Source organism: Crotalus tigris, unplaced genomic scaffold (assembly GCF_016545835.1).
Source record: "Crotalus tigris isolate CLP2741 ecotype Arizona unplaced genomic scaffold, ASM1654583v1 scf7180000018306.2785112, whole genome shotgun sequence".
NCBI lineage: Eukaryota > Metazoa > Chordata > Lepidosauria > Squamata > Viperidae > Crotalus > Crotalus tigris.
In genome coordinates, this window is record NW_024096934.1 from 2,416,764 (window position 1) to 2,432,354 (window position 15,591).

General features: G+C 38.9%; 1 protein-coding gene across 1 annotated transcript; it reads left to right on the top strand.

The window, feature by feature from the left end:
- The first annotated feature begins 903 nt into the window (after nucleotides 1–903).
- Nucleotides 904–7,195, top strand: LOC120311060 (C-type lectin BpLec-like). Its single transcript, XM_039350188.1, has 6 exons — nucleotides 904–1,025; nucleotides 1,298–1,376; nucleotides 2,601–2,692; nucleotides 2,844–2,984; nucleotides 4,911–5,025; nucleotides 6,915–7,195. The coding sequence occupies exons 2-6, from the start codon at nucleotides 1,310–1,312 to the stop codon at nucleotides 6,980–6,982; spliced, it is 483 nt and encodes a 160-aa protein (XP_039206122.1). The 5' UTR covers nucleotides 904–1,025; nucleotides 1,298–1,309; the 3' UTR covers nucleotides 6,983–7,195.
- The last annotated feature ends 8,396 nt before the right edge of the window (nucleotides 7,196–15,591 follow it).

Consider the following 15,591-nt stretch of genomic DNA (forward strand, 5'->3'; position numbering starts at 1 on the left):
TGGGTTAATTGATATGAGTATTATACAAACTGAAGTACCTGACAAAAATGGAAGCAAGCTAGAGTGAAATTATTATATGCTGAAATGTGGAATCGGTTTGGAACTACTCATAATGGAGCAACGTTTGGTAAGATGATGGTACTTGCAGAGATGGCTAAACTAACTTCTTTGATTAGAGAAAAAAACATCTATATTTATGGACTGGAAACCCCTTACAGATTTTTTGGCAGGAAAGTGGAAAAAAAATACACTTGCTATTTGTGGTTTTCATGATTAGAAAACACTAGACTGCAGAAAAAAAGGGGGGTCTTTTTCCCTAATCATAAACTAAGAGTCAAAACTGCAAATATAATATTTTCTGCAGAAGAAATTGAAAGCTTCTTTTCTCTATTGTTTTGTCCTGTCTTTTTGCACTGTTTGTCTTTTTTCTTCTTTCTTTCTTCTTTTATCTTTGCTTCTTTTGCTTTTCATTAGCTTGCATTAGCTTTTATGTTCCTTGTAAAACGTTTAATAAAATTTACAAAAAAACAAGATAAAAAGAAGTTTAGTGCGTTTTTCTCAGGGCAAATCTGAGGGAAGGGTTGGTGTTTCTGCAAAAAGTTATCTTCCTCAATTGTGCTAATATTTGATGTAACATAAACTAGAACGTTTGACATACGGTAAATGGCTAGAAACTATGACATTTAAAACCAATAGAATAAAGAAATCAAGTAAATATGATAAACAACCAATAAAACATGGTGTTTGCTTCTCACTAAGATGTAGAATCAGTGGGTTGATTTTTGATAATTTCCTTCTTTACCTAAGGAAATACTAGCCAATTTTCTTTATGACTGAAGTTTACTTGCTTTCCTGTAAGTTAGGAGAAAAAGAAAAGGGTGGACCAGGAAATCTCTGAAAAAATTTGTCCATCTTGATGTTGTGCCAGGCCCATCTGGAGACTATTTAATGGTTGCTCAGAAAGTGAGAGTCCACCAGTCCAACCATCCACCAACTCAACTTCTCCAGTTGAAGAGCTTTGCAAGGTGAGAGGCTGAAGGCATTCTTGGCAAGTGTTGGTTAGATGCTCTTTATTATCCATACAGTGATCCGGCATTGAAATAGCAATCCGGCTTTTTGAAGTAGCAATAGAGCTTTTCATGAGTTGTGTGCTAGGAAGCACAACAGAAAGTTTGCAGCTAGACTAGGATCAAAATTAAATGATGGCACTCAAAAATTAGCTTTCTCTTTCAGCAAGCTAATATGAATGCCACTTTATTAATTTTTGTATCACATCTACTTCTCTGTTCTTCTAAAGGGAAACCAGAAGATGGGACTTTCCATGTACATCGGCCTCTGTTGCCTTGGAATCTTGATCACCAATCCTTTTTTGGGAGGTGAGTCCCCCAAATTAATCATGATATGGAATATATATCAAATTAAACAACTTAGATAAGTAAGCTCTGTCTTCAGGCATTTTTATATGTAATATGCAGGTCAGAATTTTTATGTCTTATCCAGGTCAGATGGGATTCTGTGCTGCTCCCAGTATTCTGAAACTGTACTGCTGAGATGCACTAGTAAAATGAAGAGATTTCAGCAGAGTGATTTGTCAAGTTCCATATTTTAATTTAATTTCCATGTTAAGGGTAGGAATAGTAATAGTAATTCTTTTCCTCAAACATTGCCAGTTTCCCCAGTGATTCCAATGTCAGGGCTTTTTTTGTCATAGAACGCCCAGAACGGAGTTCTGGCACCTTTTTTGGATGGAACCTTGTAGGGTAGGCAAGGCGGGTTGTATAACATGTGTGAATTCCGGCACCTTTTTTTTTTTCAAAAAAAGCACTGGTTTTAGTCATTTAGAATTGTCCATTTGAGATTTTTGTAACATTTTAAGGCTGGGCATAGGACAAGGAGGACTTTTGAACAAAGCTTAATATTCTCCCAGCCTGTTAGAATACCTTGACATTGGTCTGGAAAATAGATTTTGGACCAGCTTCAAGTTTGAAATGATGAGGTGGAAGTGTTTTGTGTCCCTGGGGCCTTTTGCTCCATCTTAAAACCCTATCCCCTCAAACCAGAAAAAGTCCTACCTTCATAACTGGTGAAGCCCATGGACAATTTAGCAGATGGTCTCCTTCCACTCTCAAAAAGTTGAAAAGCTGAGATGCAGCCCTCAACCCTTTCAGTCATGTCTACTCCCAACTGAAGAGGTCCCCTTCAGAAATAAAAAAGAGTAAAGGTTTCCCCTATTCAGTTTTGTCTGACTCTAAGGCACGGTTTTCATTTCCGTTTCTTGGCCGAGGGAGGCAGTGTTGTCCGAAGACATTTTCCATGGTCATGTAGCCAGCGTGGTTATATTCCAAAGGCGCTTGGAACTCTGTTGCTTTGCCACCTAAATGGTACCTATTAATCTACTTGCATTTGCATGCTTTCAAACTCTAGGTGGGCAGGAGCTGGAGCAGGAACGGGAGCTCACCCAGTTGCGCAGTGCTTGGGCGGTCAGCTTTCCAGCTGACAAGCACTGCACCTTTAGCCACTGAGCCATCACGCCCCATTCAGGAATATCGGGAAATTATTTCATTTACCTGCATGTTTTTTCTCGTTTTGTCTCCTTGCAGTCAAGGCTGCGTCATGCCCCAGAGACTGGCTGCAGAAACAGGGGAACTGCTATGGATATTTTGATGAGAAACTAAATTGGGATGCTGCTGAGGTAAGAATCATTTTTTCACCAGTCCAGGTGTGGTCAAAGGTTTCTTGAGAAACCAAAATTGCACAAGTGGAGATGTGGAAGGTTTAAAGTCTGCAACACTCCCACTCATGATCACGACGTGCCATTTTCTTGTCCTGCCTCTGTTTTTTAGCTTGAGTGCCAAAGCTTTGGTCCGGGATGTCATCTCGCCTCTGTTCTCAGCCACCAAGAGTCCTCACTGGTGTCTGCATATGTCAAAGACAAACAGCAATCACTTAATCACGTCTGGATAGGACTCCGTGATATCTCTGGGGTGAGTCTGATTTCATTTTTTCCCCACTGCATTCTTTATGCAGTAATTTTACACATCCACTTCTGTTATTATGGGTGAGCTACTTACTGAGAATAATGTATTGCTAGGAACCCAAGATTTTTTTTTTTAAAAAAAACAAGTTTTATTAATTTTTAAAATTTACATTCAGATATTTAGGAAGCAGTGTGGTGATTGGGTGGTCAATAGTCCAGTAACAGAGTCTTTCATACATATCTCAGGTTACATCCTTAAAGGTTCCCTCTCTGTTTCCCTTAATTATTATATCACATTCGAGTTAGTACATTTCTAATTATAGCTCAATCAATCAATACAGTTGTCAATATAATTTAACTTATACATATCCAGGTCCTGTTTTTAAATCTTATCTAATTTCAACTACCATGTTCCAATTTAACCTTTAATATCCATAATATTTACACTTGGGGTAACCCAATTTTTCCTAATTTCATTACAAAATAGTTATTGAATCTAAAATACAGATATTATTCAGTTAATTACATTCTTACTTTATTCCACAAATATATTCTATTCCTCATCCTAATATCTCATTATTTACTAATAAACTATCTTTTATTGTTACAGACCAACTTCCATATTACAATTCAAAACTATAATCTAATGGCTAATTTTCATTTTCCTTATACCTGTAAATCCTAGATATTAAATCAAACCAACAAAATTGTTTGTTGATGCTCAGAGCTGCAGTCAGTGCTGGATTTAAGCACAAACTAAATAAGCAACATTTGAGGAGTGCACAATCTTAACAAATTATCAGAATTTGTTCTTTTTGGCTTTCAGAAATTTGTGAGGCACTTTCTATGTACTGTAGGTGTTAAAATCTTGTGTAGCCATTGTTTAAATAATAATTTTTGTTATTTAAACATAGAAGGGGAAAAATAACGACTCATTAAGATTGAATCATGAAGTTTTATTATTTCCTCATAGATATATGATGAGATATGGGATGAAGAGATTTATTTCCCCCTTTTTCTCTTATTCATATTTTTTTCTGATTTGTATCTATTTGCAAGGTATGCTGTTATAATCTATGAGAGTGATCAAGCCAGCCAAATGACAAAAATATAATCAGCATAAGCCTTCCTTTGAAAATAATTTGTATTTTTCACTTTACATTCCTTACTATTAAAATCTAGGGATGTGTGTGTTTGTGTGTGTGTGTGTGTGTGTGTGTGTATACAATACAAATACACATACACACATACATAAAGATATCTGTCTGTGTGTCTGTGTGTTTTGGGTTGTCCCACGATCCTGTTTAGTTACAGTTTAGATTTCAGATGCATTTCTGGTGCATCTCTTTCGCACTGGATCCTTCCAAACTTTCTTTAGCTTTGGGCCTCAGCTAGCCCACATCCTACACTGACTGTAGTGATATCAAGAAAGCTTCTAAATTCGGACCAAATACAAGTGCTAGGTATTTCACTCCCCCCCTTTTTCTGAAGGAGAGACCACTTCATCCTGACAGTATAATAACAAAAGTTCTTTGCAAGTGGCCTTCCACTTCTATTTTTAAGGTAAATATGAACGGTGGAAGAAGAGTGGTTGTTAATAGCCCAAACTATTCAACAAAATGCAGCTCTGCAGTCCAAAATTCACCTCTGGCAATCTAAAATTTCATAGAGCTGAATGTTAGATGCAACCATGTATAAAATTTCACTGTCATGAATTGGTCAGAATATGATGCCTTGCTATTTTTATTTTGTTGCATGTGCACTACAAAAAATGTCACTTGACAACTTGGGGAGAATGTTTGAACTTCTTCATTGTAGCCAGTAACTAAAAGCTCCCCACCACTCAGCTTTTCTAGCTAATTGGTGTAGCTTATGATCCCAAGAGGTTACTTATCTTCTTAACATGTGATCGTGCTCTATCTTTTGGCAAAAGAAAGGGCGATGGAGATGGGCTGATGAATCCACCTTCAACTACAAAGCTTGGATGCCAGGGCAGCCAGACAACTATAACCACAATGAGCACTGTGTGGAGCTGACATATACCACCGGTAAGCCAACACTTGGTGGTTCTTGATGTACCAGGTTTTTAGACCAGGGCCATCATGAAAATAAAGGTTTGTTGTTTGTTGTATAACTTGGAGTTATCCCACACGTGAGACGAATGAAGCCCATATGTTTCATAGAGTTTTCCATAATTCAAAAATGAACATATCCTCATTCCCAATTTCCCTCTTTTTTAAAACAAAAGCCTTTAGGAGAAATGGTTAGCTTTCCATGAGAGCAAAGCTGGATAACTGTTCTCCAGATATAATTTAGTCTTTCCAAAACCGGTATCCACCAGATGTGTCAGAGTGGATTTTCCACCCCCTTTGGAGTACTGAGAGGTGATGTCCAACATATCTGGAAAGCAGTGAGGTGGGAAAAAACTGGCCTAAACTTTTTCAAACAAGCATGCTGTGTTCTACTGAATGTTCAAAGCTAGCTCTCTTGTTAGGAAGAGCGTGGTAGCCACTTCACAGAGCAGATCAGAAGTATAATGAAAGGGCATGAACATTATTAGTTAATTAATTTGTTATGGATCCAATTTTTACCATGCAAAATCTTATTGGGATCTTGCCTGTCTTTACATAAATCTTTTGGATCAGGTGAGGTACTTTGGACAAATGCTGGGCTTTTGGCTGACTTGGTTCAGCCAAAATAATTCAAAAGGAAGTTTGCCATTACAACGGAAGGTTCCACTGTTACTTACTTTCACCAATTTATGCATTCATTTGTATATCCATAGTTAATACACTCCATATTCTATTTCTGCTTCAAGAAATTTCTTCATATAGTTTAGTAATCATGAGCAATTAAGGTCAGAGCCTGCATCTCTGACTTCTAGATAAAAAAGTGTTTTTGTAATCGTGAGATCAGGAAAAAAGGTTCACATGACTTCCTCTCCTCTCTTCTCCTCTCCACCTATCCTCTCCTCCTCCTCCCCTCCCCTCTCCCTCCCCTCCCTCTCTACTCTCCTGCCCTCTCCTCCTCTCCTCTCCTCCTTCCCTTCCCCTGTCCTCTCTTCTCCTCCCCTGTCCTCTACTCTCCTGCCCTCTCCTCCTCTCCTCTCCTCCTTCCCTTCCCCTGTCCTCTCTTCTCCTCCCCTGTCCTCTCCTCCCCCCCTCCTCCCCTCCCCTTCCTTTCCCTCTCCTCTCCTCTCTTCTCCCCTCCTCTCCCCTCCCCTCTCCTCTCCTCTCCCCTCCCCTGTCCTCTCCTCTCTTCTCTTCCCCTCCTCCCCTCTCCTCCACCTCTCCTCTCTCCTTCCTCCCCTCCCCTCTCCTCTCCTTTTCTCCTCCCTTCTTCTCTTCCCCTCTCCCCCTCTCCCCTCCTCTCCCCTTCTCTCCTCTCTGCCTCTCCTCTCCTCTCCTCTCCCCCTCCTCCCCTCCCCTCTTCCTCTCTCCTCTCCTCTCCTCTCATCTCCCCTTCCCTTCCCCTCCCTCTCCCCTTCTTCTGTCCTCCCCTCCCCCTGTCCTCCCCTCCTTCCCTCCTCCTCCCCTCCTCCTCTCCTCTCCTCCCTCCTCCCTCCTCTACTTCTTTCCTCCCCTCCTCCCCTCCCCTCCTCCTCTCCTCTTCTCCTTTCCTCCCCTCCCTCCTCTCCTCCTCCCCTCGCCCTCTCCTGTCCTCTCTTTTTCCCTGAACCCTAGGTCTCTTTCTGCAATGAAATGAATGAGGTTTACTTTTGCAATGAAAATTCATTTTCTTGGGGGGGAGGGCAGAATATCAATAGCTTTGTTCAGTTCTTCATTTATTCTCCTAGAGTCAACATTTGCTTTGCTTTTTGTGGGAAAGTCCATTGGGACCAGTGTAAAACTTCCACGTAATATAAAGATGACAATCTTTTCCAGACCACTATTGAAGGAATTAGAATTAAGTTCTGTCTTATTTTTTTGCATTTTAGATTTTAAATTGTGGAACGATAGGATATGTACCCATCTAAATGCCTACATCTGTAAGTACCAGCTGTAGAGCTATCCGGATGAAAGTAACCGAGATGCAACCAGAACCGACTGCAAAATACCTGCAAATTTGGTCGACGCCCTGTTTATTTTACAGGATCTGATCTTCTCCCTTCCCAGCCAACATTTCCTCTTAGCATAGACAACGTTACCATTATCCTGTTCTCCTGACTTTTCTCAATGGAAATAGAATATGAATAAATTCTCTGTATCAGATATATAATACAAAGTTTCTGGGAATATTTCTGTCATTCAAGAACAGGGGATGGCAACAATTGGTGGGGCTGGGTCGGACGGAAGCAGTTGTATCGGCTGCATCAAATCCAAGAATTTCATCCCAGTGTTTCAGGAGAAAGGAATATAAGGAATAAATGGAGGAGAGAGAGGAGAAAACACATGGTGGCTCTCAGGGCATCATAGCAGCAGGGGGTCAAAAACGTCAAGATGGCAGTCGTGACTGAGTTTGAAGCAGCAACGTTTTTTTCATGCATCCTTTTGAGCACACAGCTATAGCCCTCATCTTGACTTGTATAGCTTACCTTCAGATGCCCCTGTTTGCCTCCATTGCCTGCTATTTTTCCCCCCTACATATATTCCTAAGGAAGACACAGTATTCAAAGATTGAAATGCTGTTGGAAAGGTAAAGAGATGAATTTGCAACATTGCTGAAGTCTGGAAGTTTTCAAGAAAAGATTGGACAATCATTTTTTCGGGATGGTGTAAGCCAATAGTGGTGAATCTATGGCACCTGTGCCAGAGGGGGCACTCAGAACCCTCTCTGTGGGCACGCATGCTGTTGCCCCAGCCCCACCTCCCCCCATGGCCCCCTGCTCACCAGGAGCCACCCTGGAGGAGAGTCACCCCCAGCACAGCCTGCGCGGAGCAGCACAGCCAAGGACATGGAAGCCAGGCAGCGTGGACAAGACTCCATCCTCATGCCCTGTCATGCAATGATGCTGTGGGGCATGGCTGGAGGGCATGGCCACCATGGCACAGCTAGGCCACCTGGGCAATCAGAGGACTGTGGAGGTAGTGGGTGGCCCTTTGGGTGGGGTGGGGGCAGGGCAGGTAGGGTGGGGGCAGAGCGGGCAGGGTAGGGGATGGGGCGGTTTTGGGGCACTCGGTTGGATTAGAAGACCTCCAAGGTCTCTTCTAGACCTGTGATTCTTTGATTCTAAGTTATATGGAAGGCAATGGATGTCAGAATCAGATCTCCTCTTAGATATTTGTTCATTTCTCAACAATTTCTCCTTACCTCTAACTCTGACATTTTGGAAAGCTTTTAGAATTGACTACAAACTTTGGATAATAGATTGGTCACTTTGTTTTGAAAAATGTTCACTCCATTCTATTAATTGTCCTTGCAGGGCAAGCTGAATTAGGTTACAAGAGAATTAGCATGTCATGCAAACAGTAAAACACATATAGTGGTAGCATGACAGGGGTTAGTCCCAATATAAAATCACCTCAAACTTTTAGGGACTATCCTGAACTTGACTTATCCTAAAAACCTAAAATCTTACCTGATTAGGATGGTCCACTGACTTGGAAAGTTAAAAATTGAGAAATAAAATAAATAACAAAATACTTCTAAAGTGTTTTTGGAAAAGTATATGGATTTGCTCATTGTAGTCCCCAGGAGTAAAGGGTCACTTGAGGGAGCCATTATTATAAACCTTTCTCTCCATCCCAGTTCAGTCTGGAAAAAAAAGAATCAGACTTCTTCTGCACAGCGGCTCTCCTCGTTGTGTGGAACATCTCCACTGGCTCCATTGAATTTTTCACGAAAAGCAGAGAATGTTGATTTCTGGGGAAGCAATGATGAACTGAAGATGACTCTGCTAAAAACAGAGTTGACAGTGGTTAAATGAAGGGCTGACAAGGAAAGCAATTCTTCATAATTCCTTTCAAGACAGACTTCCAGTCTAGACAAGTGTTCCAGACAGTTTCCCTTGCTCCTTTCGTGGAGACCACAAGACAGTGGTCTCTGGCAGGTTCAGAGTTCTGTGAGATGATGGAATAACTATGTCACTGAGACCACGGTCTGTACCTTTAAGGAAACTCAGTATATAAGTCTTTAAAGGTAATTTTAAGGACATTGAGTATGCCTCTTTCCTTTTCTGATCATTTTCACAAATGTTTTGTTAACTGCATGTCAGCTATTAGGAATCTTTGCATCAACAGGGTTTACTGCATAAGGTGAATGTCCTTCAATTCTTTTTTTTTTTAATTAAAATATACTTTATTACTACCGGTAGGAGCAAATGCTGTTGGAAATATAGCACCGGTAGACCTCTTCGAGGCAGAGTTGCCACCGACCTTCAATGTGGGGCAAAAAAGAAAAATGCAACATCTGCGAAACGCAGTAAACAAGCATGCTGGTGGAAAGGGCAGAAAGAGAAGGAAATATTTCAGTTTCTCCCATTGATGTTGAGTTCTCTCCCCTCCCTTTAAGAAGCGGCCCAGCCCTCCTTTCAACCGCTTTGCCGTTTAAAACAGGTCTGCACCCTTGACAACTTTAAGACTTGTGGACTTCAGCTCCCAGAATTCCCCAGCCACCTGGCTGAGGAATTCTGGGAGCTGAAGTCCACAAGTCTTTTTTTTTTAATAAAAAGTTTTTATTTTCCATTTATTCATCATACAAAATACAATTTACAAGATAAAATAAATTTATAACCATTGGTACCGCCTGCCCATTCCCCCCAGGCTGCGTCCACCCTCTCTAATACCTTCCCTACTTCCCTCCTCTTTCTCTCCTCCCCTCCTACTCTCTTCCCCTCCCCTTCTCCTCTTACCATCCTACCTCCTCCCTACACCTTCCTCCCCTCTCATCCCTCTCAAACACATGAACGCAGGAAACGCCCAAGCGTTTACCATGTCTATATTATCATTACCCACCCACTCACCCACCCACCCACCCTCAACCCTCCCCCCTCACTTCCCAGAGCAGAGTACAGGGTTATTAATAACAAAGTTAACAATAAAAAAAAAGAAAAGAAAAAAGAAAAAAGAAAAGGAAAGAAAAAAAAATATCATACTTAGCCTTTAACTCCCTACATCATAAACAAATCTCTACAACATTTACTATAAAATTTACTCATAAAATAAATGAAACTTTGTAGTCCCATACTTTTTCTGAAATTAAAAGACACTTGCTTCTGGGGAGGAAAGCTATGGCAAATCTAGACAGCATTCTAAAAAGCAGAGACATCACCCTGCCAACAAAAGTGCGTATAGTCCAGGCCATGGTTTTCCCAGTTGCAATGTATGGCTGTGAAAGTTGGACCATAAGAAAGGCTGAGCGCCAAAGAATTGAGGCCTTTGAACTATGGTGCTGGAGAAGATCCTGCGAGTCCCTTGGACTGCAAGGCGTTCAAACGGGTCAGTCCTAGAAGAGATCAACCCCAACTGCTCTTTAGAAGGCCAGATCCTGAAGTTGAAACTCAAATACTTTGGCCACCTAATGAGAAGGAAGGACTCACTGGAGAAGGGCCTAATGCTGGGAAAGATTGAGGGCAATAGAAGAACGGGACGACAGAGAATGAGATGGCTGGATGGAGTCACTGAAGCAGTAGGTGTGAATTTAAATGGACTCCAGAAGATGGTAGAGGACAGGAAGACCTGGAGGAACGTTGTCCATGGGGTCGCAATGGGTTGGACACGACTTCGCAATTAACAACAACAACAACAACTTTTTCTGAATATAATCTATCCATCTTCTCCATACAGTAATATATCTTTCTTGTGTATGATCCTTCAAATAAGCAGAAATTTTTGCCATTTCTGCAAAACTAGAAACTTTAAATATCCATTCTTCTAAAGTAGGCAACGAATCTTTCTTCCAGTATGAGCCTATTAGTAACCTTGCTGCAGTTAACAAATTCAACATTAAAATAGTTTCTTTCTCATTTAAGTCCACAAAAATACCCAATAAGAATAATTGAGGAGTAAACTTTATCTTCCTTTTAAAGATCTTTTGAATGTTCCACCAAATCATAATCCCAAAAGCCTTTACCTTTTTACAATTCCACCAAATGTGAAAATATGTCGCATCCATATTACCACATCTCCAACATTTGGGTTGTAAATTAGAATACATACAAGATATTTTTTTAGGATCTAGATGCCATCTATAAAACATTTTATAAAAATTTTCCCTCAAATTTTGAGCTTGTGTAAATTTAACATTTCTGATCCAAATTATCTCCCATAAGTCCAATGGAATCGGTTCCTGGATATTCTGAGCCCATTTAATCATACAGTCTTTGACCAATTCTGTTTCTGAATCTAATTCTATTAAAGCATTATAAATTCTTTTTATATGGGCCTGACTCTGATCTTTAATCTGAATAACCAAATTTTCGTCTTCTAATGTTATTCCCTCTTTCTTATCTACAGTCCACCTGTCCACTATTTGTAGATATTGAAACCATGACTGTAGAATATTTTCTTGCCTTAATACATTTAGGGATTTTAAATGCCAGTGCAAACCTGACCAAATTAATAATTCTTTATACGAAATTTTGTCAAAATTCATCCCCTTAGAAATTCCCTCAATTGCATGTCTGGGAATCTCCCAGATAGGTATTTTATAATTTAACCTATAATAATACTTTTTCCAAACTCGAAGTAAGGCATTCCTCAAAATGTGTGATTTGAAAGTCCGGTCCACTTTCTTATTAAAAATTAAATATGCATGCCAACCGTACATTAAGTCCCACCCTTCAAGAGAAAGAATATCTTTATTTGTTAAATTGAGCCAATCACTTATCCAGGTTAAGGCGGCTGCATCATAATATAATTTCAAATTAGGTGCCTTAAGTCCTCCTCTTTCTTGGGCATCTTGCAAAATCTTAAACTTAACCCTTGGTTTTTTCCCAGCCCAAATGAATTTGTTGATACCCTTCTGCCATTCCTCCAAATTTACATCTTTTTTTAAAATAGGTATCATCTGAAACAAGAAAAGAAACTTTGGTAGAATATTCATTTTTACAGCTGAAATTCTCCCCAACAGTGACAATTGCAATTTTTTCCAATCATTTAAATCCTTTTGTACTTTTCCCCATAGTAATTCATAATTATTCTTATACAATTTTCCATTTGAAGCAGTTAAATATACTCTCAAATATTTAACCTTTTTCACCATCTGAAAACATGTAGCTTTAGCCAAACTTTCCTTATCATTAACTGACATATTGTTGGGTAATATCTTAGTCTTGTGATTATTAACTTTAAAACCAGAAACTGTCCCATACTGTGTTATAAGTTCTAATAGACAATCAACCGCTTGAGTCGGTTGTTCCAAAATTAAAACCAAATCATCCGCAAAAGCCCACAATTTGTACTCATTCTTTCTTATCTTTATACCCTTGATTACCGTTGATTCTCGAATCTGGATCAACAAAATCTCCAATGTTAAAACAAATAACAATGGAGATAATGGACATCCTTGTCTTGTCCCTTTTTCAATATTAAAAGTCTCAGTCAGTCCCCCATTAACAACAATTTGAGCAGATTGTTGCTGATATATAGCTTTAAGTGCATGTAAAAACTTATCCCCAAAATTCATTTTCTCTACCAATGGAAATAAAAATTGCCAATCTAATTGGTCAAAAGCTTTTTCAGCATCCAAAAATATAAAAGCCACAGGAATCTGATTATTCTTATCCAAATACTCAATTAAGTCAATAATTTGTCTTACATTATATTTCATATATCGCCCTGTTATAAATCCTGACTGATCACTGTGAATCAAATCCTTCATAACCTGCATTAATCTATTTGTCAAAATTTTAGTGAAAATCTTATAATCAACATTTAACAATGATATTGGCCTATAATTCTTAGGCTCTGTAAGATCTTGATCCTCCTTCAGAATCAATGATATAAACGCTCTTTTCCAAGAAGGAGGAACTTGTGCTCCCAACAAAATACTATTAAAGAGCTCCTTTAATGGCTCCATCATTTCTTCAGATAAAATCTTATAATACGTCGACGTCAATCCATCTGTTCCTGGAGACTTTCCCACCTTTAACTGCTTAATAGCTAAACCAATTTCCTCCACAGTAATTAAACAATTTATCCCATTTTGCTGTTCCTCAGAAAATTTAGGAAAATGTGCTGATTGTAAATATTTATCTATATCCATTCCCTTTATATTATCACTTGAGTATAATTTTGTATAAAAATCTAAAAAACTCTTTTTAATCAAATTTTGCTGAAAAACCTCAGTACCTTTATATTTTACTTTCTCTATAATTCTAGCCTTCTGTTTCTTTCGTAACTGATAAGCCAACCACCTCCCAGGCTTATTCGCATTACAAAAAGTATTATGTCTCATGTAACGCAAATTGGTAGCCACCTGATCTGCCATCAACATATTAAATTGTTCCCTAAGCATCTTTATAGAAACTTTAAGTTATTTTCAGTTGGATTAAGAACAAGCGCATCTTCTTTTAATTTAATCTCTTCTTCTATTTCTCTACGTCTTTGTAAACTTTTATCCCTAGAAACTTTATTTAAATGCATCAAAATTCCCCTCATATACGCCTTACTGGTGTCCCAAACCATGGGCATCGATGTACCCTTATTCATATTTAAAGCAAAAAACTCCTTTAAATACTCTTTACATTTTTGTACAAACTCTTCCCGAGTAAACAAATTCTCATTCAGTCTCCAGGGTCTTCTGTTCCCATCTTCCAAATGTAGCTCCATCCACACCGGACTACGGTCTGACAAAGTCCTGGGAAAGATTTTTACCTTCCTCACCCTAGAAAGAAAATCACTAGTAATCAAAAAGAAGTCAATCCTTGAAAATGACTGATGTCTATCCGAATAAAAAGTAAAATCTCTATCACTTATATTCCTTTCTCGCCAAATGTCAATAAGCTCCAACTCTTCTTTCAAATCAAAAAAAGTTTTGGTTAATTTAGTTTGAGTAAAAGTTTTAGAAAAGCTCTTTTTATGTATAGTTAAATCCAAAATTCCATTCCAGTCACCCATCAAAATTACAGATTTATAGTCCAACTGAGATATTTTCCCATGCAAAAACTTATAGAATTGCTTCTGTTGTTGATTAGGGGCATATAATTCGACAATAAGAACTTTCTTGCCTTGTAATAGTAATTTCACAAAGACATATCTTCCTTCAGAATCAGCCTCAATTAGTTTAACCGATAAATTTTTCTTCACATAAATTACAACACCCCCTTTTTTCCCTGGAGCTGGAGCCATAAAATGTGATCCCAAACGAAAGTTTATCAGAAATTTTGAATCCTTTGAAGTTATATGAGTCTCTTGCAAACATATCAAGTCATTATTATGTTGTTTCAAATAGTGAAATACGTTTCTCTGTTTCTGTGGTGAATTTAAGCCGTTAACATTCCAAGTCAAGAACTTGGCCATCTCCACTGGCCTGAAGCCTCTGAAACATGGCCTGTAGATCAACTATTGAGGATCTTTTAGGTCTTGCCCCTCCCACAGACTCTGTAGTAACCGTTCCTTTTACTTTATCACCACTCTTCTGTTGCTGCTCTTTTTCTTTATGTTTGTGGGCAGCTCGTGTCATCCTTTGATCTTTTATCTCAAAATTCTGTACAGGCAACACTGCTTGTTCCAAGACCATCAGTGAGGAGGCTCCTGCCATAACAGGCTCTTCAATTATCCTTATTTGTGGGGGTGAAGACGGTCTTGCCTTTAGAATAGAGTGATAAAAATTTCTTGCCTTTGAAACTGTAGTTAATCTGTAACGTGTTCCATCATAATTCCCTACTAGTCCTCTTGGAATCTCCCATCTAAACTGAATTTGATGACTTTTTAACTCATCAGACAGAAAGGTGAAATCTTTTCTGCCTCTTAAAATTTTTGGAGGTATTTCTTTTAAAATTATCACATCTTGAGCTGCAATTTGGAACCTCTGTTTATAAAAAGCCTGTATAATTTCATTGCGAATAGATCTTCTGGAAAAATAAATAACCACATCTCTTGGTAGGTTTCTCTATCTAGCAACCCATGAATTGACTCTAAAATTTTTTTCTATCTCATTCCCAACTACTTCTGGTCTCCATCCAAGGTTAAAAGCAATATCTTTCACAATAAGCATCTTTAAGTCCTCCTGAAGATTTTCTCTCAACCCCCTGATATGCAATGCAAACTCCATTTCTCTGTATTGTGAGATAGTTTGTTCATCCTGTGTAATTTATTCTCCACTTCCTCCATTCTAGATTCCAGTCTTGTTGCATTTTCAGTAATCTCCTCCATTTTATCATCAATCCTTTCAATATGCAGAGCAAGACCTTGAAACGCAAATAATCTATCATCTCTGACTTGCTTATTTTTTTTCTCCAATAATTCTTCTGTAATAGCCCTCTCTGCAATTATAAGATCTTTTACCTCCTCTTTAATATCCAAAGCATTCATTTTTAAAGCCTCTTGTAAGTCTTTGAGAGAAATTGCAGGAGGAGGGGAGGGTGGGGGTGATTTTGGTTTAGACTGAGAAGGAGGTTGAATCATTGGGGAGGAGATAAAAGCTTTAGGGACAGAGACCAAACATTTTGAAGCCATTCTCTTAAATTCAAAGGAGCAAAATTCTTGCCTCTATAATGTCAGAGTTCTTAAAAT

Coding starts and splice junctions, on each gene's coding strand:
- LOC120311060 (XM_039350188.1), top strand. CDS start 1,310: ATGGGACTTTCCATGTACATCGGCCTCTGTTGCCTTGGAATCTTGATC. Junction 2,693..2,843: donor TAAATTGGGATGCTGCTGAG/GTAAGAATCATT, acceptor TCTGTTTTTTAG/CTTGAGTGCCAAAGCTTTGG. Junction 5,026..6,914: donor GGAGCTGACATATACCACCG/GTAAGCCAACAC, acceptor TTTGCATTTTAG/ATTTTAAATTGTGGAACGAT.